Source organism: Rhinatrema bivittatum, chromosome 5 (genome assembly GCF_901001135.1).
Source record: "Rhinatrema bivittatum chromosome 5, aRhiBiv1.1, whole genome shotgun sequence".
NCBI lineage: Eukaryota > Metazoa > Chordata > Amphibia > Gymnophiona > Rhinatrematidae > Rhinatrema > Rhinatrema bivittatum.
This window is the reverse complement of record NC_042619.1, coordinates 111,197,324-111,223,720: the sequence shown is the minus strand read 5'-3', so window position 1 is coordinate 111,223,720 and position 26,397 is coordinate 111,197,324. Positions and strand designations below refer to the sequence as shown.

At 39.3% G+C, this 26,397-nt stretch overlaps 1 protein-coding gene across 2 annotated transcripts in view; it reads left to right on the top strand.

Annotated features, from left to right (window-relative positions):
- Positions 1-627: 627 nt before the first annotated feature.
- The window catches only part of POSTN (periostin), a 164,940-nt gene continuing 139,170 nt past the window's right edge, over positions 628-26,397 (top strand). The window contains exons 1-2 of one of the 2 annotated variants that reach the window (XM_029602743.1): positions 628-807; positions 4,360-4,458. In XM_029602743.1, the coding sequence (XP_029458603.1) occupies positions 689-807; positions 4,360-4,458 (218 nt within the window). In that variant the 5' untranslated portion in view covers positions 628-688. The remainder of the gene's footprint in view (positions 808-4,359; positions 4,459-26,397) is intronic. The other variant, XM_029602744.1, reaches the window with a different exon arrangement.

The window sequence follows — 26,397 nt, the reverse complement described above, 5'->3', positions numbered from 1 at the left end:
ATACAAAAATGTGTGGTCATTTGTGGTCATAATGGAAATTTTTATTTTTTTCTTTTCTACAGCAGATCATTTTACCTTATCCTCTAAAACTGACAGAATATACCCAGCCTGTTTTCATTTCTCACCCCATTAGTAATCATCAAATTACACAACAGACTTGCTCATTAGTGGTTTCTAAATTAAATAGACTTTTGATTTTTTTCCGATTCACTGTTGGTATTTATAATCACACAGTGAGCAAAAAAAAAAAAATATAGCACAAAGCATTTTTACACTGATGAGATTGCTGATCTCAGCTAATGCATAAGCACAAATTTAAAAGTAGCAATGAAATCAAAATTGCAAAGTGGTGAAGAACAGAATTAAAAAACTTTCATCACTTCTTTGTTTAAATGCTCTTTTCAATTGGGCAATTCTTAAATACAAAAAAGTTGTCACATAGGGGCTGTAAACAAATGACTAATTGTTGGCAAAACAGAAAACAAAGTGAGGTTTCAGTTTTGTGGCTTTTGCTAGCACAGAAGTGATTGAAGTTGCTTGTTTTTCCACGAGGGTGGTACAGTGTCTCAGGTTGATACATTCTTCTCCTCCCACATCTCTGTAGAGTATATATAAAAGCTGTAGGCACTCCTATAGCTCTTGCCAGTTCTCCTTTTTGACCAGCCAGGAGCAATTGGAAGACTAAAAGATGAGGATCCTTTTTCTGTCCAGTTTTGCCATAGTTTTATTATCTGCTTTTGATCTTGCAGATTCCTCAGCTTATGACAAGATTTTATCGCATAGTCGAATCAGGGCACGGGACAAAGGGTAAGTGCACATTCTTTTTTTTTAATTTGATTATCTCCTGATTTACCATGGTAAAGCAAAAAAATGAATATATTACAATTACAAATAAGTAACAAGACTAGAATATATAGATTGATGTGTTCAGTTCTTTTACAATTGCATCCCATTGATTACATTTTCAATGAAGAAATATAAAATGTACAATAAAACTAAATAGACAAGAGAAAAAGATAAAAACCTACATACTGCAAATGCTATTGCTTTGCAATTATATATAGTTCTTTAAAACTGAAAGTCCCATTTGGAATATGAAGGTATACGTATAATTTAAATGTGCAGAAAGTCATTTTTGCAATTAAACCAACTTTATTTTATTTCTGCAAGATTGAATAAACATGGTTAAATATATTGCCCTAGCAGTGATCATTTATACAAAACGTGATGGCATACACCCTTTGTTAACAGATGGAGTGAATGAAGATAAAAAGTGCTCCAGATTTTGAATGAGACACTGTGCCCTCAAATTTCAATGTTTTTATCACTGTAGTTTTGTTTCATAGAAGTTTCACACTAAGTCGAATTGTTTCACTTTCCAGCTGATACGCGTTACTAAAATTAAACACCGTAGTAACTCTGATTTGCTATGGCATACTCAAATGCCCTTAGATCTTCTTCAAAACTAACCAGTAGTGTAGTAATTCTTACCATATGTGCTTAAATGTTTAACACGTGCTTAGTGCATGGAAAACTAGTACTTAATATATTTATCTAAAGGTTTCTTAAAGATTAAGCTTACACACAAAAAAACATTTAATCATTGCATTCCATATCAATTGAGGAGTTTCAGCATTAAACATGAAAAATCCGTAACACACACAAGTTATCTCCGAACACTGGTGAACAAAGAAAAGAGGTACTTGTTTGGCTTGAGTTAAACAAAGTATTACTTTTGTCTTGGAGGAACAATCATTTGTTTATGAGTGTTAACAAAACTGTCCTGATCTGAACTTTCTAACCTTCTGTTTAAAAGGCTGGCTTACCTAACTGGGAGGTTGTTTACTTAGGTGCCTATAGTATTCCAGACAGTGGTGGTCAGTAGGACAAATAGCTGACCAAATTACAGGAAAAGGGTGATTTGCTGAACAAAGAAACTGACTTGAGAATAAAAGCATCTCTTGATCTAAGTGAAACACTTAGGAGTCCATGGCCAGCAGTGCTAGCGTTATGTGTGCATTTTCAAGCACACAAAACCACCCTGATTTACAAACACATGCTGAAGATCAGGCTACTATTTAGCTAAATATGTTCTAGTAACTTTATTTATTACAAAATGAGAGTGAGTGCACAGCCTGGCACAAGTTTTGAAAATTTAGTTTTCTCGCATATTCTTTAACATCGCCCCTCAAATGCCTCTTTTCTGCAAGTGTAAATTTATGAATATAATGAAATTGTGCACATATTTTAAGATGGCTCAATATCCATATATGGAGAATAATTTTCAAAAGCATTGGGTAAAACAGTTGTTAACCTGCAGAAATGAACTTTCACAAAACCACCCACCTGTAAGTTTAACTGGCTTAAGTGGAGGCACTCCTGTCAGTGGAGTTGAGGATGGGTTTGGATTTATGTGCATATATTTTTCATTTTCCCCAAAATTTTCCATGCACAAAATAACAGATGTAATGGTGTGCAGGTAAATTTCGTGAGATGATTTTCAAAGCAGACTTATGTGCATAAGTCTGCACATATGTGCTTTGAAAATTGGTCAAACTTATGCATGTTTTTGCTGCCTAATTTAGATGGGCTGTTTAAAAATTACACCCTGAATACACACAGCCAGGTCACTGATGCATCTCCTAACTGGGAGGCTCCAATAGTTTTATTTAGAAGTCCTAAGTAAAAGTGGTCTAAATTTTGGCCCTAATGGATGATAACAAATATCTTTAAAACTGCAATGGGCAACCAGGACACATCAGCCCTCCTGACATGTGCCTCCTCTTCTATAATAATAAACAGAGTCAGGGGTAAATTGACCTATCAGGACATTGGGCATCCCTTAGTGGACCAGTAAGCTGGTTGATGGAAGTTCCGACTGATGCAGGAGGCAAAGCAATGTAGAAAATGTCATGTCCCATCCAAGTCCAATCACTTAAAGGTGCCGGAGTTCATGAGTAGCATTGGAAGTGCTGCTGGCCTATAAGACTCTGTACCTTTAAGGGGGCAGACTCAGACAGGATGCACCACTGCTCGGTGGCACCAGCAGGAGTAGCAGCTGGCACTGGCTGTGATGGAAGAGGAAGCTAGGAGTTGAAGCAGGCGCAAGATGAGATGCACGCAAGCTCTGCAGTAAGGCAGGGAAGTGGGAGGGAGAGAGACAAACTGAAGAAATGGTAAGGAGTGTGGGAGAGAGAGAGAGAGATTCTTTTCTCCCCTCCTAGGTTATTTCCTTTCCATCATCTTCCTCTTAACCACAAAAACCATAGACTTGGAATTGGAATACCAGGGCCTCAGTTTTACTAAGTGGTGACAAAATTGCAAAATTCGAGTCAAGGCAAAATTTCTAAAATCCAAATTACACCCTTCCCCTCCTGCCCGTACCTGAGTAATCCTCTCTACCACATTGCAGTGGCATGCGATCTTCAACTCAACTCAATTGGGCTTCAGGCAGACCACCACCAGAATTGGTCCTTTCTGCCACATCCCAGTGGGTACCTGCCACCATCCTCCAGTATAACAGCATAATCAGCCTTGAAAAAGAGCTACCAGTCGTGAAATACAGATAGTATTTTTATTGTATTTCTGAAGTAAATTTTATTGTAGTTATGATGTATTGATATTGTATGTTTGATGTGCTGTTGTATTTCTGATGTACTACTTGTTTGCTTTATTGTTATTATGTGAGCCCCACTGAGTCATTTTTGGAGAACAATAGCAGATAAATCAAAAGAGTAATATCCAAAGCTCCTCTCCAACAATACAATGGCTCAGGTTCTGGCTCTCCCCTCACCACCTCCAAGCTGCAACAAGCAATAATACAACAGCAGAATACAAAAACATAGAAATGGAAGGGATGGATGGAGGGGGTCACCAAACCTGCAGGAAACAAATCTGTCCATACCTTCCTTTGCTACCCAATGGGAACACACCTTGCTTCATTGCCCCCTCATAACATGCAGCTAATCATCGGCTATTGACTGTCTACTGCTTATATTCAGTGAGGGGACAATAAGCACGCTGGGGTCTGAATGAGTGTGCATCCAGTCCCTACCTGCAGGGTTCCCCTGGGTATTTGGGAGGAGGAAGAGTCGAACCTGGCACCACGTTAATCTCAGCAGCCAAGATCCTGCCTATCTGCCTTCCACAAAATGTTTATTAGCTTCTAAAATGGCCTAGGGCCTAGAATGGAGATACTTCTCACTCTTTGATCCTTACCAATTGAGAGCTCAGTATTTGAAATCTATACTCACCCGATATGAATCACCTAGAAATTAGTATATAAGTTAGAGGTATTACCCTTAATGACTGAGAAGCAGAGGAGGTGTCAGAGAACTAATAATCTAACTTTTATTTCAGTCCAAATGTATGCGCCCTTCAGCAAATTATGGGAACCAAAAAGAAGTATTTCAGCACATGCAGGAACTGGCATCAACGCGCCATATGTGGGAAACAAGCGTACGTATGATCTCGTCTACAGTCATTAAATATCACAGATCATATTTTAAGAGTCTCAATGCTTTTTCTAATTTTCCTTTTATTTAATGTGAGCTAGTTTCAAACCTTGTTAGGTTATTACTAAACAGAAAACATAAACAGGGTACATGGCATCTATATTATGTATTTTGACATATAATATGTTTAGTTGTATACTAGCAATAGTATTGTTCACACTGCACTCAGAATACAAGAGAAAATCTATGATGATTGATATATATAAGTACTTTCATGCCCTTACCTGATTGTATGTAGTACCAAAGCAATCATACAAATACCAAATTTATATTTAAAAAAAATGTCTGTGACTTTCAGGACAGCAGTTTTCATGCATTTATAGTCGTGCCCCGATTTTGCCATTCTCTTATCTTGAGTGGGGTTTTGGTTCATTCCGGAGAATTTATTTCCTTCTGCTTTGATCTGGATCTAATCTCAGCCACTAAGTCAAAGTCTCATGTTTGGGAATGATTTTGTAGGCTTTGATGTTTCTAGAACAGAAGTTTAGGTAGATAATTTGACTTTCTTCTATAACAAAATTTCAGAATGAAAGCCAAACGTAGGTGAAATCAGTGGCGAGACTGGATTTCCACCCAATGTTTTATTGACCAGGAAACCTTCTCCCTACTTCTTGGGCTTCTGGCATTTTCAGAACCTGCCCCCAATCCTACTTGCTAGCATTTATGATGGGGGTGGAGAACAGGCTGAAGTCGTGGTCCCATGGACATTTATTCATGGATATCTGGGATATTTTTCCAGACTTTGATTCCACTTCTCCTTCCATCTCTGGAATGTGTACTCTTTAAAAAGTCAGTGTGTGTTACTGCTAAGCAGTATTTGGGACTTTTTTCCTTGGGTATTGACTCTGTAGCCTTAAGCAACGTGAAGCAGTTCAGAGAATAAAACAGCATCTAATACTGATACCTTGCCATCAGACTGGCCTTAGCCAAATTGAGCTACTAATTGATTCATAATCATTTTATCAATCCCTAGTCACCAATATATTAAAGAGCTGATTCAGTAAGAGGATAACTTTCAAAACTGCTCACATTCACCCATACATGTGTGTGTCTATTAGTGCACATGAATTTACTATTGTGTTTTGTAACTTGTATGCAAATGAGATGTGCAGGTTATAACATACGAGTACATATGCGTGCATAGATGCACGCATATGTAAAAACCACAATCCACACAAGTAGCAGCACTTATCTGGATAAATTCCGATTTATGTGGCTAAGAATTGGCACAACCAGGTAAGTCTGAAAAGCGCTACTTGTCCATCTAATTAGCACTTTTCTGACTTATCCAGGTATATAAGATAGCCAGATATATCTAAAATAAAACTGCTGTTTATCCAGATAAATTTAAATTTATCCATCTAAGTGGCAGCAAAGCTGCTACTTAGCCAGATAAGTCGGAATTTAATTGGATAAGTGTGTGCAAATTATATACCCGCATATTTGTACTTTGAATTTTAAGGAGATACATGAGTAGATTTTACTTGTGTAATGTAGATTCAATTACACCCCACCACCCCGTAAGGGGATTTTATAACATACTGCAGCAATAACCAGTTTGCCCAGTCCATCTGCAGCTCGTGAAGAACCTCCTAGCTCTTCAGCTTGAAGTGCCCCCATTTCACCCAGACCCCCACCCCATCCAATCATTGTTTCGCTTTTAAGATGTTTCCAATCTCTTGCACCAGATATTGAGCAGGAGTAAATATATGCAAGTAAAAGACTTACGCATGTCACTTTGACAGGTTGTAAAATAGCAATTTTTTGCGTAAATGTTGACCCCTCCCTGGAATGTCCCTGGCCCAACCCTTTCCTACATACACAAGTTTATTCATAAGTTGCAGTTCTTAAAACAGAGTGTAAGTGCTATTTTACACACACACACGTGCAATTTTTTGCGTGCATATCGTTTGAAAATTCATCTCTAAGGCGTTTCTCTTATTCTGTGTAAATGGTGGCGTGGGGTGGGATTTTTTAATCACGTCATAGGTACTTTCTTTTTCTCGATGATATGGATATTTTCATTGGTTTTTCATCTGTTTTGTTAATTTATCCATACAGTAATTGGTTTTATGCAGTTTTTTTCAGTTTAAAGTTCAGAAGATATGATTTTGCTCATCATCAGCTTTGAAGATTAGGATAAATGTCACCTTTCTTTTCCTGTGTGTTATATGAAGTCCAGAGAGTACTGTGTCACCAAATATTTGTGCCTGCATATTTTTCTGGAGTCGAAAATCTCTTCCAATAGTGTATTTAAAAAAAAAAAAAGAAAGACAACTTTCAAACAGGGAGGACAACTTTAAAACAAATGCTTGTAGTGGCATATTATGGCATTAATTAGATGTACTTTAATTTTTTATAACCATATGGTATACACATGTTTTATAAAATAGGGTCTACTCTCTACCCCACAACATAAGCGTGTATATGCCTATGCACACATACTTGCAATACATTGAAAGAACATATATCAATGCATTGAATGCATATACTTTTCCTACTGATTTAAAAAATATATGCATGTATATTTTAAGTGTGAAAATAAAGTCGGAGTTCCTAACATATTTTGGGAATAAGTCAATGTATTTTAAAGCATGCATGCGTCAAGGAAATAGCCAGTTTTACTAAATAGTCCACCAGTTCAACCAGTCTTTCTCCAGGTCATTGAGACCCATCTGATTCTTCAGCCTGAACTTACTGCTGTTCACCCAGGCCTCCCATCCGGCGACTAGTACACAATAAGTCAATAAATATTACTGATGCCAGATTATTCACAGGTCTAAAATTAATCAGATAAATTGGCTAATCTATGTGCATGTCTTTTAAAATAGCAGCCTAGGCATGTAAATGTTGGCCCTATCTCAGATCACCTTTAGGCTGCCCTTTTCTTAAACTTGTATATTTGAATGCAAAATGGAAAATATGCGCATATATTTTATTTTTAAAAAAATATAGAATATGTGTGTTTATGTTCACTTTTACATAAGTAAAGTTTTTAAAATTATCCCTTCTGTATATAGAATAAATCTCACATAAAATGATTTGAAAATTAAAATATATTGCCAATTACATATTTACACATATTTTTTAATTTCCCAAATTCTGAGTTTATATTTTATGATTCATTCATTTGCCTAATACAGCTTTGGCACTCTAATTATTTATTTTCAAAGGCAAGAGCAATAAAATCAAATAATTTGCTTTACCTTATACATATTTACCTATTTTCAATTGCTTTTTGTTTTTTTAGAGCATGCTATACACAAGAGTAAGTAAGTACTGTAGGTTCAAGGGGACAAAGATCTGGATTATATTAAATCAGCGAAGGCTATAGTTTACGACTAAGCAGATTTTTGTGGTTCTGAGTGAAGCATCTGGTATAGTTTAGATAAGCCTGAAGCAAAACAGTTGTACATTTGAGACTTTCACACTGAATACTATTAAAACTAGAACAACTGTTTTAGTTCAAGAATAATTGCTTCATTTCTTTAAACTTTTAACTGGAATTATATTTTTTGTAATATAATTCATTAGCATTAACTTAAATTCGGTAAATCCTATCTACAGTGTGCTTATCTTTTATTGGGTATTCACTATTTAAGATCTTTCAGATGTGACAATAAGTCTGATCTCACAAGAAAGATGCATTGTCAAGTTGAATCTATTCTCTAGACAATTATTTTTCCATTTCTTTGAATTTATGGTTTCTGCAGTAACATTTCTGCCATTTGCAAATTCGGTTTTTACATCATTCACTGCTTGAAGGATCCAAAACATACTTACAAAATTTACCTCTATCCTGCCAAGAAAACAGTTACCTGAATTCCAATCCCCTGATTTAAACTGCCCATCACATTCTCCATTTGTCAAGATATCTGTAAAATCCAGACTCAGCTGAACACATCTCTATTGTACAGTGTGCACCCCAGTAGGAGAATCATCACGACAATGATACAATTACAACTTACACCTGGAAGTTCCTTACAGGGGACTGCAGCATGACTCCAGTGCCCTGGAATACAGTACGCTGCAAACTTTATTTTCTGTATGACTCAGAGCTATTGAAAATGACTGATGCTATGAGTTTTTGCAGGACATCTGCATTACTGTTCAGGGCATTATATCCTCCAGTGGGAGATTCCATGGCATAAAAATGAAAAAAAAAAAAAGTTCTTCAATGTGAATTGATTTTATATGGCAATGAAGCGGTTTCTGATTATCCCTACATCTGTTTTCTATTGTAGTCCCAAGAAAGAATAAATCCTTTATGCATTACACTGCATAGTAATGTACATACAGGGGGAACTAGCGCATTTAACTTTTCCACGGGGTTAAAGGAAAGTGATCAATGTCCTTAAATGGCAACAGTATAATATACATGATAATTTAAGCCTCATTGTTCACTTTGAATAAAGAATATATTTTAGTTTTTCTCCTTCCTGCAAGTAAGAGTGATCAATGCAATTACACTATCATTATTAGCCTAATTTTCCTTTGAGTGTAAGTGTAGTGTCTTTGTACTGAGTACAAGAAATATAAATCAAATAAAGAGTTACTTTGAATTGCTTTTTATATTAACCAAAAGAGAACAAAAACATTTATACAATTGGTGGGTTAATACAGTATTCAGTTTTGTACTGAAGGAAACCCATACAAACAATTTTTACCATAATGAGAATTTGTTGTATCTGTATGGTATTGGGTCCACTCACAGAAACAGGCGAGATGAGGACTAGGATTTCTATTAATTTCCACTGGAAAAATGCTGTTTGTTCCTCTTAATGTGATATTCAGAGTTCTAGTATTTGTATGGGTCTTGGGGGAAAACTAAGAGGTCCATATTCAAAAGCCATTTAGGGCGGCTGCGTGAGTGGCGAGAGCTTTACCTGGGACACAGAGGAGTCATCGTGCCAGAGTCGGAGCAGTTGGGCCTGACCTGAGACCTCTTTGCCTGCAAACCCGAGACGTGATCTGAACTCCGCCCCCCGATGCCTCTGACGTGAGCGGAAGTCCCACGCGTCCATAAAATCGGCCCTGGGGCGGCGCACCGCCAAGCCACGCGCCCTAAGGGGCGCGCCGGCTTGTTCCGGCTTAGTCCGGAGAAGGCCGGGAGGACGGAAGACTCTAAGCGACTCACAAAAGCCTGCCACAGAGGTGAGAAAATACACAACTTGCTGACATAAGTGGCTTTCTGTTTATTAAAGTTATTAATGACTATGCCGTCAAGAAGGAAGGGAAAGGTCATGGTTTATCCATCGACCTCCTTTGCCTCTCCTATCCAACAGGAAATAGTCCGGTTTATGACAGCTTCTGTACCCAAAACCCCGGCGACCAAGGACCCTGCGGATTCATGTCTGGTGGGAGAGAGACATGCATATATGGAGGAGGCATCGCTGAGCCCAAATCTGGATATACCACCAATGCAAAGGGTGATTGAGATATCACCAGGGGAAAGATCTGCCCAAATAGACTCCCTTAATGGGTCTGGAGTTAACACAGACCAGAATTTAGAACATGAGGGAGGTGGCACCTCTGGGTCTGTGAGTGTAAGGGAGATAACAGAAGCCACCGGTGGGTCCATGGAGATAACGACACGCCCTGCTGTGGTAACTTTGGATTTAGTGTGGGACTTGATGGTATCAATGTCAAAAGATATTAAAGGTCTAGAGAGAAAGATAGATGTTACCTCAGGGAAAAATCAGCAAGATATTTTACAAATTCAAGGTCAGATAAAAAAGTCCGAAGATAGAATCAAGATATTAGAAGATCTTGGTAAGAGGAATATTGAATTACAAGCAGCTTTAGTGAAAGATAGAGAGATCCTATCTAGACGTATGGAGTTATTTGAGAATAACTCCAAACGCTTAAATTTACGTGTACTCAATTTCCCTAGGGTAGCAGGGGAAATTGCTATAGAAACCTTAAAGAGATTTTTCTTGGAAGTATTACTATTTACAGAACAAGAATTTCCAGATATAAGCTATTGCTATTTCTTACCCAAGAAAAACTCAAATTTGAATGCTATGGAGCTACCTTTTCAGGGAAACTTAACAGATTTCTTAGAGGATTCTAATAATCCTATTATAGACAGGGGTATTCTCTTAGTATCTTTTATTAATTTTTCTGATCTGAATAAGGTCATGAAAAAATATTTTTCAAAATACCCTGTCATATTTCATGATAACCCTGTTAAGATATTTCCGGATCTTTCATTCACTACTCAGCTAAGAAGAAAACAATTCTTGATTCATCGACAGGACGTAATAGATTTAGGCTATGCATATAATTTGAGATTCCCTTGTAAATGCGTGGTAAGGAAAGATCAGGATGTTTTTATTTTTTTCTCACCAGACCAATTAAAATTATTTATAGATCAGAGGAAAATAACCACCTCTTCCCCACTATCCAGAGAAGAACAATGTTAATTTAGCGTACAGGTTGTGTTTTCTTGGTTAAAAATATTGTGATGGAATTCTCCCAAGTGTTTAATTAAGCCTGTACAAAAGGTTGACAAAAGTACAATTTTCCAAGGATTATGTATAATTTTTCTATAATGAGGATAGGGAAGAAATTTTTCAACCCTATCGTGATTTCATATTTCGGTTTTGTAACTGTTATTAAATATGTAAAGTTGTGAAAAAGCAAATAAAATATAAATTACAAAAAAAAAAAAGCCATTTAGATGGATAATTCAAAGGTTATGCATATTAAAAGACTTATGTACCTAAATTCAAGCTGTATAACTTATTATGCGCTAGTATTTTGGGGAGGTGCGGAGTTAGCCGCATAAGTTAAGCAGCTAAAGTCAATATTTTGAGTTAACCACTTAACTTATGCAGCGAACTCTGCTCATGCCACTTACCTGTCCTATAGTTAGCCACATAAACATATGCGGCTAACTTCAAGATAGCCGGGTATATTCAGGTTTATCCAGCTAACTAGCCATGCCACTCAGCAGCTGAATATTGCCCCCTGGAGTTTTTTGCAGGTTCAGAAATCTATTATCACATTATATGCAAGATGCTGTTGTATATGATCTTTCAAGACTACACAAGTCCCTTCTTCTTCCATAGTCCTGAAAGCTTGTGTCCAATGATTCAATAAATAGTATCACAACCTGCAAAGAATCCAGTTTTCTCATTTGTCATCTCTGTGAGTTTTTTTTTTTAAATGCATCTCATGATACTGCATATCCTGTGTGAGCTGACAATTTTGTGCACAATAGTTATCTCTATGAGGTGGTGGGAAGTGTTTTCTGAAAGAGCATAGGAAAAGATTGAGGGTTAGCCCCTTGGGCTATAATCCCATTTTTCTATATTGTTTTATATTTCTACCTTAACTCAAAAGTTCACAGATTTTACAGTCCATTCCATTACTCTTTCAATTTATACAGTACATCGCCCTCCCCCAAAAATGGGCCTCATAAAACATCAAAACATAATTTAATACGTCCAATCTCATAAAGATAAATTTGCAAAACAATAACTATTCTTTCCCCAGCCCTCCTCTACAAGGGGGTCAGGACAAATACTCTCCTATGCCATTCCCACCCCACCCCTAGCAAAAAACTAAAGTACATCCTTACCTTTTGACTCCCTTACAGTTTCACCTGAAGGAACATCCAAAGCGAGAACGCCCTTTGGTATTGCCTCGTCAGGAATGACCTAACATGGGCATAAGCCACCTCCTGCTCTGCTCAGTTCTTATGTCGGCCTGCAATGACTTCAACAGGAAGGGATAGAATTTTCACTCACCAGGCAGGAAGGAGTAGAAACTGCTGGAACACAGTGACAAGTGTCTCCAGCAGCATGGGGGAAACTGAAGTGGCAAGCATCTCTCCACCATCATTTCCCACAGGTCACACTGTGGCAGATATGACGTTTGAGTATGTGATAATCCATATCTTGTGCCACATATTTTAGGGATCTTTGTACTAAGAGGGTCATTTATCAAAGTGCTATATGGCATTTTCGCATGCGTTAAGCACCTTTAACTGCATGTGAAAATGCCTTAACGCATGGTGCGATGCAAATAAGAAGAGTTTGGGGCAGGATTTGTAGCCAAGTGGGCTGGGCTCACAGTTTTGTGAAGCCATATTGCACAGCTTTAATGTGAATTTTAACTACACCTTTTCATTTGCATAAATGCCATGCAATAGGGCTTTATTGTGCATTATGATGTTTTTAGTTCCTAGAGAGCCAGCCTAGCTGTCATGGCCCTGTCTACAACCATGGGGGGAGGGAGGGAGAGACTAGCCATAATACCCTCATCCTAGGTAGGTATTTACATCTCTATAGGAGGCCCACCTAGTAACTTGAGGTGAGGTTTAGATATTAGTGTAGGAGTAAGGGGCTACTTTGACATTCAAAGTGAGATGTATGAACAGAACAGTGCTCTCTTATGAAGACTTGATGACCTTTGGAGTGAGGAAGCTCACCCAAAGATGAGATTTGTGCAATGTTCTCTCAACCTAGCTTGATGTTACCCATGTGGAGAGTCCATCAAACTAGGTTGAGAGAACATTGCTAAAATCTCATGTGTCAGAGAGTCAGTAAACCATTTTCAGTCTGATGCTTCAGTCAGTAGTAGAGAAACCAGCTCCATTCTGCTGGTGAAGAATCCACTTACATTTTAAAGGAGTATGTAGGAGTCTGTGGGTGAGTATGTAGGGGCTCAGAGGAGATTGTTGGAGTTTGGTTGGGGTGAGGTCAGGGGGAGGGCCACATGAGTTTGTGTGTGTGTGTGCATGTATTTGGTATAGGGGGGATGGAGCTGTTATGGACTAATATTAAAATGTTAGGAGAGGAAGAGAAGGAGGTACTACTTGTAACCTGGATGGACCACTGTTGGGATTAGAATGCTGGGCTTGATGGACAGTATGGCAACTTCTTATTTTCTTATGTTACATTGCAGTCTGCCAGATAGACGCTAATTCTTCTGCTATGTCTTCACTTTTCTACATATAAGGATTCTCTACACCTTTCCCATGCACTCTTCAATTCTTGGGATAAGCATAGAGAATCCTTATTGCAAAAAGTGAAGCGCTATTACAAAAAGTAGCAGATGGGTCACCGAGTGAGACAAAGAGTCCCCCACTTTTAGTCTGACCCCTCTAACCTTATTCCTTATATTCAAAATAAAGAATAGTGTTTTGTAGTTCACAGTTATCATCTGTACTCCAAAGGGAAGTCTATAATCTAACAATTTCTCTTGTGTTATAACAACAATAAAAATTCAATGACACAGAGATGAATTTTCCAATGCGTATGCAAGAAATTTACTCTAAATTTCATCACAGGTTTGTCTTCCTGCTTGCAGTAAGTGTAAACATGTTTGTATTTAACAGGTTTTATTTACTGTGTTTCATTTATGCATTGCTTAATGTGAGTGGGACTATACATTCAATTATGGATTATATATAGGATCATCTGGCTAAGTGGTGCTGAATTGCCATACATATACATTTTTACTATCAGTTTTAAAATATATGTGAGGAGATTTTGCAAGTGTATTTTAATTAGAACTTACTCCCTGTAAGTCGCTTTTTACATGTGAGTCCGTAAATTTTGTAACACGCGTGCGTGAAGGAAATTACCAGTTGGTAAAACTGGTGATTTCCTTCATGCGCTCATGTTGCCAGTTTGCCCAATCCATGTGCAGGTCATCGAGACTCTCCTGTTCTTCAGCCTGAGCTCTCCCCAGTTCTCCCAGACCCCCCAATAAAGACTTTTATTATCATGCCAGATGATAAGCTTGGTGGTAAGTGCACACCAGTAAGCTGCCAAATCTACACTCATATAAAATAGCAACTGACACATGTAACTGCTGGCCCCACCCTGGATCGGAGCTAGGCCACTCCTCTTTTACACATATACATTTATGCATGAACCCTATTTATGCATGTACATTTGAGCTTTATAAAACAGTATATATGCGGGTACATGCTATTTAGATGCATAAATCCTAAATTTTCCGCACACAATCTTTTTAAAAATCACCTAATCAGAGAAAGGTCTTCTTCACTCAATGCACAATTAAACTCTGGAATTTGTTGCCAGAGGATGTGGTTAGTTCAGTTAGTATAGCTGTGTTTAAAAAAGGATTGGATAAGTTCTTGGAGGAGAAGTCCATTGCCTGCTATTAATTAAGTTGACTTAGAAAATAGCCACTGCTATTACTAGCAACGGTAACATGGGATAGACTTAGTTTTTGGGTACTTGCCAGGTTCTTATGGCCTGGATTGGCCACTGTTGGAAACAGGATGCTGGGCTTGATGGACCCTTGGTCTGACCCAGTATGGCATGTTCTTATGTTCTTACTTTTTAGTGCACGCAATTACACCTGTTATTCGGTGTACATAGTTTGCTGAGATTATTTATGTACATATTTTCTAAAGTAAAAGTTATATATGTGCATATGTCCACCCCTATAGAATGCCTTTCCCCCATATGTGTTAAAATACATGCATACAGAAGTCAATATGCAAATAGGTTTGTCTGGATAAATTTTATCCGGTTAATTTAGAGGTGTTTTGAGGGTATTCGAAGTTGGAGTTAGATAGATAACTTATCCAATTAACAGAGTTAGCAGAATAAGTTATTTGACTAAGTCCGGACATGCTTCAGTGTGGGTTAAATTATCCAGGTACCTATACCTGGATAACTTTTACCTTATCTGACTACATTCAAATAATATAGCCAGTTAAGTGCCAACAAAGAATTTAAAAAAATGTTAGCAGACTTGCAGGCCAGATCCCCCAGCCTTACAGCCTAAATGTCTGAAGTTAATGTTGAGCAAACTGCTACCAACACACACTCAAGGCACGCTCTAACTATTAATAAAGTTGCCAAAACAACAGCACCAAAGCCTTAAAATTATAAATCCCCCACAGCATTTCCGGCTGTTGAGGTGTAATGTTTGAGGAATTGTGTTTCTGATTGATTATTTTTAGGCTGAAGCTAATGTTGGGTATTGCTCTCATTCCTCACCTCTCCCTAAGCCTCCTAAAATATAGTTATAAAGTTGCAGGCCTATCGTCCCAAGGAGCAGCTATAACTCCCATCCTCTTACATGTTATCTCAATACAAATGGTCCTCTTCTACCCCTCCTTCCCTTCCCCCTTCCCCCTCCCCCCGGCAACCCTTAACCCAAGCCTTCCCGTTCTACCCGGTATCGCTAAAACCCCCAGGGTTGCCAGGTTCGCGGTACAATGTACCACTTGGAGTCTTTCAGCTTCTGTTTACAAAGTTGCTTTGAGTGCAACATTGGAAACATAAGCTACCAGCGTTGCTGTGAGAGTATCATTATTACAGCAACACTAGTAACTTATGCTAAGTTTTCAGCCAAAACGTCATCTATATTTGGGACCTTAAGGGACTAAATTTAGGCCAGGCCTCTGCAGCTAAGCCCCACCCTCCTGTTATTCAAAACCTTTACCCAACCCCCACAGACTTCCTTTACCCCCTGACCCCCACCCTCTGTATCCTGGGTCAGTACCATTAAATTCAAAGGGATCCAGCTGTGAGCTGATTCCAGCAGCTCCATTTTCAAAATTGTACCCGCCAACTTCAGATGCATATTTGCCCTTTTCCACACAATGGGGCCAAAGTATGCCTGAGGTCAGCAGGTGATATTTTGAAAATGGAGCTGCGGGAGCTGGAGCCCTGGGAAGCATTCTGGGACACTTTTGGACCATCAGGGATTTAAAGAATACTGATCTGGACCTGGGGGGGGGGGGGGGGGGATGGGGGTGTGAGGAGGTCCCGGAGGTGAGAGTAAGATGTTTCCTAAAGGGTGTGTGTGTGTGTGGGGGGGGGGGGGGTGGGTTTAGGGCTTAGCAACTGTGAATGGGGATTGTGCTGGCACCAGGCCCTCATTATTTGTTTCTTACCCCCACCTCCTTAGATCTCCAGAAATGTCAGCACACTAGCCAGTTGATTCTGGAAAGACCCCCGGGAGCTTTGGTGCATGCATTAGCATCCCAATGCTCCCTGGGGGAAATTTAACTGCACTTTTTGAGGTACAGTTAATGTTCATCAAATAATGCAACTTGTAAACTTTTAAGTTTTTTAGCATTTTTCGGAATTTTAGGAGCCATGCCCCCTAAAATTCCGAAAAATGCTAAAAACTAGAGATGTGAATCGGAACCGGAATCGGTTCAGTTCCGGTTCTGATTCAAATCTTATAATTTTTATCATCTGGCCCGATTGTTTTTTTGTTAATCGGCTGCGCCCGATCCGATAAACAATAAACCCACCCTGACCCTTAAAACTGACCCCTTAGCCTTCCCCACCCTCCCAACCCCCCCCCCAAAAAAACGTTTTAAAATTACTGGTGGTCCAGTGGGGGCGCGGGGAGCGATCTCCCGCTCTCGGGCCATCGGCTGCGCTAATAAAAATGGCGCCGATGGCCCTTTGCCCTTACCATGTGACAGGGTATCTGTGCCATTGGCCGGCCCCTGTCACATGGTAGGAACACTGGATGGCCGGCGCCATCGTCAAAAAATGATTCACATCCCTACTAAAAACATGGCTTTTTCACCAGGCCTTCCCAGACTAATCTTTCTCACCTCCTCCTGCCCACCCGTGCCCTACAGATGTAACCCACATTGATCCAAAGAATTGTGTTGAATACTGTAATTATGTAATTATATGCTTTCATTGCATCTTGTACATATCTTTGTTCCATCAGTTTTTATCTCTTCCCTTACTTCTACTGCCCTGTTAAACTTGCTTCTGCCTTATTTACACTTTCTATTTTATTGGTTGTCCTTGTTTCCCCATCCCCTGTTCTTTGTAATTTCCATTTCCATTACTTCATTGTTATAATGTAAACTGATATGATGTGCATTTTAATGTTGGTATAGATAAACTGGCAAATAAATAAATAAATAAGTCAAGTCTCATTAGAGCTGCATATAATATTTATTTTAATAAGTTTATGTGCATGCATTTGCATTTAAATCAGCTCATTGAGGCCTGGATTTATCAAAATGCACTAAATATTGCATGCGATAGGAAAAGGGGTATGTTTTATGGTAATAGGCAGTTTATCACAAAGTGCTTCGCATAGGTATTAGTGCAAACTGTGATAACTTTTTTGCACTTTGCAATAAGTGCCAGAATTGTTGTATTTCCTACATACAAACACTGGGGGAACCATTTTAAGCTGCTGGAGAGCCAGCCTAGCTATCATCAGGGCCCTCTTACAACCACTGGGGGGGGGGGGGGAGAGGGAGGGAGAGAGAGAGACATAGAGAGCCTAGCCATAATGCCCTCATACTAAGTAGGTATTTATATCTCTATAGGAGGCCCACCTAGTCACTAGAGGTGAGGTTTAGGTATTAGTGTATGGGGGTAGGGGACACTTTGACATTCAGAGTGAGACGTACGAACAGAACAGTGCTCTCTTATGAAGTTTTGATGACCTTCGGAAAGAGGAAACTCACCCAAAGATGAGATTTGTGCAATGTTCTCTCAACCTAGCTTGATGGACTCTCTACCATTTATTAGTTATTTTATTGTTGTTTCTGTGATTGTCAAAATTATGTATGTTAGTTCCTTGTGATCCAACTAGACCTTTGGATTTGGGGCACCAAAATTCAAAATTGAATAAATAAATAATTTAAATAAAATAAATCCAGGAATATCCATGGCCCGCACAGACAAAGTCCCTTCCCCGTCCGTTTTTTTGAACTTTTCATTTGTGCACACAACGGCAAGTACATGCGTTTCCGGGCAGCTTTTAAAATCCACTTGGCATGTGCTGGCCCAGCATATTTGTGTATCCCATAATTTCGGCATGCATCGGGATTTTAAAATTCCCATTAGGTTAGTGTCTCATAGGGATGAGCATTCGTTTTTTGACAAATTAGGAAATCGTATGATATTTCCTAATTCGTCATATATCGGCACAACTGATAAACAATCACATTTTCCATGAATTTTCAGGAAAAATCGTTTTTTGGTTTAGTGCGCGCTAACTCCCATCAGTGCACACTAACGGTTTTATGTTAGCATGCACTAATGGGAGCTAGCACACTAACAGGAGATAGCGCACTAACCCGGAAACGATTTGCCATGAAAAAAAAATACCGAACCGCGGGGAGATACGAAATTTCCCGCGGTTTTACGAAACCAAAAGCAGAAACGATCTCTAGTGTCTAATGCTGAAAATCACTGCTAACTCCTAGTGTTTTTCTCAGCCCTATATTCACCCCCATAGCCACCTATTGTTTAGGACCCTAAATTGTTTAGGCACTTAAATTTAGGAGCTCAGTCCCAGTCAGTTTTCAAAGGAGCCAATTTAGGCTGTTAACACCTAAACCCTATGAGAATCAATTTATTCTCCTGATTTTCGAAGGAGGTACATGCATAAAATCTGTATATACATGCATAAATAGTCTGTACTGCATACATGCTATTTTGTAAACATTGAAAATATGTGCCTAATTTGGCTTTCCCTGTGCAAAAATGGGTTGGTTTAGGGGTGTTCTGGGGTGGGGCTAAGAGTTACACATGCAAGTTGCTATTTTAAAAGAAACTTGCATGAGTACATTTGGCAACTTATTCATGCAATTTTACACATGATAATTTTCTCGTTCATATGACATCAGACTTGTCTGTTATCTGCTATTGGTTGGGAGGTCTGGGTGAATGGGGGGAGTTCAGGGTGAAGGACAAAGAGGGTTTCAGTGACCTGCAGAAGGACTGGGTATACTGGTGGAGGTAATGGTAAACTGGTGATTTCAATTATATGGACATATTTTAAAACATACAGACTTATGCAAGTAAACCAGAATTTTACAGGAGCAAGTTACATTTTTTTTCTCGAGTAAAATATACATCTGTCTGTTTATAAAATAGGTAGAAAAAATGGGCACTTTTAGTGTATTATAGGTATTTGTGCATAACCAAACGCACATATGTTGGGGGGTAGACATGCACATATTTTATATTCTGCACTGATCTGATGGGGATCCTAATCCCCATCAAAGATTCATACTCAAAAACCCTCGACTACTGGGAGTCCTGTCACCTAGAAATCAAACGCCCTCCTCAACAGCCTAAATCTTGTACTAAACTCCTCCAAAACCGAAATATTACTCATAACTCCTGATAACAGCAATCTCCCCGCCTGTCATCCAACCAACCCACAAACCACTCAAGTGAGGGATCTAGGTGTGCTAATCGACAATAAGCTGAACTTCAAAGCCTCCATCAATAGAACTACCAAAGACTGCTTCTACAAACTGCAAGTTTTAAAAAGGATAAGACCCCTCTTCCATCCCAAAGACTTCAGAACCATCCTCCAAGCTCTCATTTTCTCAAAGTTAGACTACTGCAACTCTACTTTACTTGGTCTCCCTTCCTCATACACCAAACCGCTCCAAATGGTTCAAAACGCAGCAGCCCGTCTACTATCAAACACCAGGAAAAGAGACCACATCTCCCCAGTCCTAAAAGACCTTCACTGGTTACCAATCCATTTCAGAGTCATCTACAAATCCATCACCTTGATATACAAAATTATTCACCCACACCATAATCGACCTACAAGTTCCCCTCCGCTTACACAAATCCACAAGACCGACCAGAGAAGCTTACAGAGGATGCCTCCATGTTCCACCTACCAAAACCACTAATCACAGCACCTTAAGAGACCGAGCCTTTCCACAGCAGGCCCGCCTTTATGGAACTCCATCCTCCCAGACCTCAGAAATGAGCCATGCCTCCTAACATTTAGGAAAAGACTCAAGACATGGCTGTTCAGGCAAGCTTTCCCTGACTCCAACTAATACGCTTCACCAGCAAACATTCTACACAGCAGCTGTATATTTTGTACACTGTATATATTGTATACATGTATATAATTAACTTCTTCTATCTCTCTTTATTTTCTCCACCCCAGTTCAACAGCCCTTGTTAATTGTAACTGCATCTCTTCATCACATTTATTTATGTTCATTGTTGTATTCATTGCACCCCTGTTTTTATGTAAACCGACATGATGTGAATACTTCATGAATGCCGGTATAAAAAAAACCTTAAATAAATAAATAAATATTGGAATAGATCTCTGTGCAGCCATATTCGTGCATGTATGGGGCCACACAGAGTTGTTAGTATGTTAGCCAGATAAGAATTATCCAGCTAACATATATGGAATATTCAGCAGCATGGCTATACCGCTGAATAGCCCTGTGAAATTAGCCGGATAAGTATCAGCCTGGTAGCTTCTCCCCTAACTTAACCATGGACCAGTAATTTCTCCATTATAATGCAGATATAAGTACATGAATTGTGAAGCAACACATATGCTTTCACCCACATAAAGAGTGGGCAATTAAGAAACAGCTCATTTCCATGGATAAAATACTGGAAAAAACTTTGAAAATTGCCCTCTTTATAGGGTCAATTTTAAAAGGAGCGGACTGGGAGGGAACTTTCCTTTAGCCCTACCTACCCTTCCTCCCTTTACCCCTCTCCTCCCCGACCCCTTAACTAACCCTACCTGTCCCCTTTATTTAAATTTTCATACTTACTGCACCTCGGGAGCAGAAATAAACTCCTCGCAATGGGCCGGCTGCCGGTGCTCACTTCCCCGGGTCACCGCTAATGGTGCTGTCCCGGCTCCCTTCCCGCCCCGCCCCTCTGCACCCCAGACCATGTCCCCCAGCCCGCCCCTTTTGCAGGGCCCAGCACGTCTGCACGTAATCTCCGGTTTATACGCGGGCAACCCTTTTAAAATTGGGCCTTAAGGTTTCAATTGCATCTTTTCCTAATAAATCTTTATAGATGCTAATGATTGCCTGTTCCTTTTACATTGTGCTTCTTTCCTTTTTGACACTATTTTTTTTTTTAATTCCTAGATCAAGGAGCAGTGAAATAGGTGGTTGGATGAAAGCATTTTTTCTATTTATGTATTAACAGATTTGTCTGTTCCCATTTCTTGTTCTCTGTGTTTAAAAAGGAATTAAACAAGGGGGCATTTTTGCAGGCCAATTAATTATTTCACTGATGTAAGAAATCATTCAGAGATTAATGTGTAAGCCCCTGGTAAAAGTGCAATGTTAATTCACCTGGGTACTATAAATCAGAGCTTTTCCAGACCTGAGTTTTGGACTTAATTCAACATTTCCCTAAAGTGGTCTGACTGCTCTGTTCCCTCCATAACAACCTTTACATTACATATATTTTTGCATGTTGTCATTCTAGCTGCAGCCAAATAAGAGACAGAATACAGTATGACTCTGGATGCTCAAAGTATACATTGGCCAGCTTTAACTCTCTGGAGGTCCCCCACAAGGAAGTATGATGCAGACTGAATGGAATATGATAACCCATGGGTTCTAGGGCTGTAGCTCTTGGCTGGAAAAGCATTTTCTTCTTTATTCGTCGCTCTATAGCGAGAACATTGCCTCATCTGCCTTTCATTTGTCGTAATGCAAGACTCATTTCTTCTTAAAATGTGGAGGAGGTGGAAGAGAGGAAGCCTTTTTTTCGAACCACTACTTGTAATCTATAAAAACATGGAATCATACGATATGACGGCAGATAAAAAAAACCCAATATGATTTCTTTATGTTACATGTTAATTTATAAATATTTACCATATTGCCTAAATCAAATACTAAGCAGTTTACAAGCTCATTAAAAAAAAAAAAGATCCCCACCTAACCCATCCAAAACAGCTTCCACCCATCGAGTCCCCAAAAATGATATGACGGCAGATAAAAAAGGTTTGTCTAGTCTGCAGAATTTTCATTCTTCCAGCAATACCATGCAGACCACATGACTTCTGTTTTTTTTCATTTACTTCCTTTCAACTAAGGATCCTTTGTGCTTATTCCATGTTTTTTCTTGAATTCTGCTACCATTTTTACCTTCACCTCCTCCAATGGAAGACTGATCCATGTATCCAGAATTTTCTCTGCAAAGAAATATTTACTTCTGATTCTACCAGTCTGGCTCATTAAAATCCTGTGTAATCATCATCCCCATTGGCTTCCTTCAGTGTGAAATACTTTACTTGCCCCATCTTCTCTGTCCCCAACTAAACCAAATATAACTCTTGTCTATGTGCAATATGTTGTGTTTCAAAGATTTCAAATGTGTTTTTTATTTCTATATATCTCCCATTTCCCCCTTTTTTTGCCTACCTCTCTGGAATGCGAAAATTCAAATAGAGGAAAAAGTAACAAATATGGTAAAACAGGGGGGCAAGACCTTTTTTTAGGTTTGTTAGTGATAGAAGGAAGTGCAAAAGTGGCATTTTGAGACTCAAAAGTGAAGGGAAGAAATATGAGGAGGCAGAAGAAGAAAAAGCAAAATTACTTAAATATTTATGTTCAGTGTTCACGGAGGAGCAGGACCACATAAAACAAATGCAAATAAGATCAGGAGTGAGGTAAACCTCAACTGATTTTCAGAACAGAGTGTTCATGAAGAGCTAACTAAATTTAAAGTAGATAAGGTGATGGGGCTGGATGGGATACATCTGAGGGTACAAGGGAACTTAGAGATGCCCTGGTAGTCCTTCTGACTGACTTTTTTAATGTGCATTTAGAGTCTGGAGTAGTTCTGGAGAACTGGAAAAGGAAGGATGAGATTCATATTCATAAAAGTGGAAGTTAGGAGGAGTCTGGGAACTACAGACTAGTTAGACTGACCTCTGTGGTGAGCAAATTAACGGAGTCGCTGCTAAAACAGAGGATAATGCAACTTTTGGAATGCAATGGATTGCAAGATCCGAGGCAGCAGATAAAACTTCTCAAACAAATCTAAACAATTGATTATGTGAGTAAAGAGCTGGATCGAAAGAGAACGCTAGGCTAGACATTGTGTACTTGGATTTCAGCAATGCCTTTGACACGGTTCTGCATAGAAGACTTATATAAATTGTGCGCTCTTGGTATGGATCCTAGAGTGATTGACTGGGTAAGAAGCTGGCTGAGTGAAAGGTGACAAAAAGTAGTAGTAAATGGAGTTTTCTCTGAAGAGGAAGTTGTTTCTAGTGGTGTGCCTCCTTGGACCAGTTCTTTTCAACATTTTTGTGAGCGACATAAAGGAAAGGTTGTCTGGAAAGGTTTGTCTTTTTGCTGATCATACCCAAATCTGTAACAGGGTAGACAGCCAGGAAGGAGTGGAAAACCTGAGGAGGGTTCTAGTGAAGCTCAAGGAAGGGTTTAAGGTCTGCTAGCTAAGATTTAATGCTAAAAATGCAGAGTAATGCATTTAGAGTGCAAAAACCCAAAGGAAAGGTAGATGATATTCTTCTAAACACTTAGAGGTGAATTTTAAGACCTGTGTGTGCGCGCACATCAGCGTGGCAATTTTATAACATACACGTGTATATGCGCGTACACATGTTTGTGTTATGCAGCAGGGGACCCTGGTGTGCACTTGTGCACGTAAATACTTATGCACAGACTTCAAGCTACAGAGTTGGTCACCCATGCCCTGCCCATTTCCTGAAAAATCCCCTGGGGTTTTGTGAGTCCCCCCCATCCCACTACTGCTTGAGGTGGCCCCAATGGCCTCCATATTTTAAAATGAATAACACTGTGTTCTGGATCTTACCACTCTTTTCCAAACTACACCCTCTTTTGACAACAATTTATCCCTGAGACTTCCTACCTGCATCCTACTCTAGCTCCCATCATTACCCTGTCTCTTACCTTTATTCCCTAGTGGTCTAGTGAAGCCTGGAGTGTTCTCTAGTGTACTAGACCTATTGAAACTATTTAAAAAATGACACATGCTGGCCATTTTTTATATTTTTTCCATTATCACATGATGAGGCATAAGGTTATCTTGCCAGCTGGCACCATTTTGAAAATGGCAGTGATGGGCCCGGAGCCCTAGGTGTGCTCTGTCCCTACTAGGCTATCAGGATATAAAGATAAGAGACAGAGAACAAATTACGGGTTAGGGAAAGGGGGTGATAGGTAGGAAGTCTGGGGGTAATTTGATGTGAAAAGAGAGTAGGGCCCACAAAGCCACAATTTCATTCAATTTAAAACATGGGAAAGCCTCAAGAGATGGTTGAAGAATTGGGACAGTGGGTCTCACCAGACTCCCTGGATTTAACAACACTTAGGAAGGCAGAGTTTCAGGCTAGCTGAGCCCTTTAAAGTCTTTCCGGAAAGCACTGGGATATGTGTTAGCATCCCAGTGCTCTTGGGGAAAGTTAGCTATGACTCTTGAGTTGAAACTAACTTTATGTCAAATAGCATGGCTTGTGAATTTTGAAGTAAGCCATGTTATTAGATTTACATGAGTTCAATATTCAAAACTAAACATTTAAATGGATAACTTGGAGTTAGATGGATAACTTGGATAACCTGGAGTTAGATGGATAACTTGTGAGTTAGATGGATAACTCATGAATTATCCATCTAAATGGTTTTGAATGTTGATGACCTCCATGTTTAATCCTTGTAATGAGTTGATTAGTACATATTTGTATGCTAATCAGCTCATAACATTCCCATATTGTGCCATTTTATTTGGGGGGGATAAGATATGGTATTTGAAATACCACACATTTTCTCCATGTTAAGGCCTTTACTGCTGTTTACCACATGTTAATGTCCTAACACAGTTTAATAACCCCCTTAGATTATATGCCCTTAGAGCAGTGGTCCCCATTCCTGTCCTGGGGCCCCACCAGCCAGTCGGGTTTTCAGGATATCCACAATGAATATACATGAGAGAAAATGTGCATGTTATGGAGGCAGTGCATGCAAATTTTCTCTCATGCATATTTATTGTGGATATCCTGAAAACCTGACTGGCTGGTGGGCCCCAAGGACAGGGTTGGGGACCACTGCCTTAGAGGACAAGAAAAATATCTACTATACCTGAATGTAACTCTCCTTCTGCTACCAGTGAAAAGGTGTGAGCTAAATATAAATAATAAAATACATGCCCTGGACTGCATATCATGCCCCCAAAACTCACATTTTGCTGCTCTCCCACTGATCCCCCAAGTCCCCCATTCCCAAGCTCCCTTATCCAATGTGTAAGGGAAGGGTTCCCCTCAGGAGAAGGAATGATCCCCAGTCACTCCTGTTCCATTGATTCCAGAATCCAAAATGGTGCTGGCTGACTCCTGGTTCCCTTTGCTATTCACGTGATGAAAAGGGGAGCCAAGTGTCAGCTGGTGCCATTTTGAATGATGAAGCCAGTAGGACAGGATCAGCTAGTAATCAACCCTGCCTGTGTGGGGGAACCTTCACTAATAAATTGGGTAATGGCAAGGGAGTCTAAAAATGGGGGACTTGAAGACCAGCAAAGGGAATGGGGTAAAATGTGGAGATTTCGAGGTGGGGGAGCATAACTTGAGTCTTATATTAGAGGGATTCTGCCAGAGAAGGAGTTGTACTAGGAGGGGAATTTTCTGCATGCGGTAGGGAGAGGGGAGGGTCTATTTGTATTGAGGGGATGATGCTTTGCAGTGTGTGGGGGTGTTATTTGGATCTTACTTCTCCTTTACAAACATCATTGTGGGGGAAGAATGGTACCTCTGAGAGCATTGGCAGGTTGGTAAACAGGTTAACTATATCTCCTAAGGTGTAGTTAACTTTATAGAAATAACCTAGTTCATGACATTTATCATGATCTTTATTACTCTATGTTAATATATTAATAAATTACTTTTGTATGCAATGCAGTTCATAGGGAAGGTAATTTATACAAACCAACGTAACTTATGACTTGCCAAATGCATAAGTTACACCAATTTTCAAAGTGAATGTATGTGTATATGTTCACTTTGAAAGTTATCCAAAATAACACACACAAACTAATCCATACAAAATTAAACATACTCTTTACAGCAGGTAACTTTTGTGGATTAATTCATGTGCATATGCTTTAAA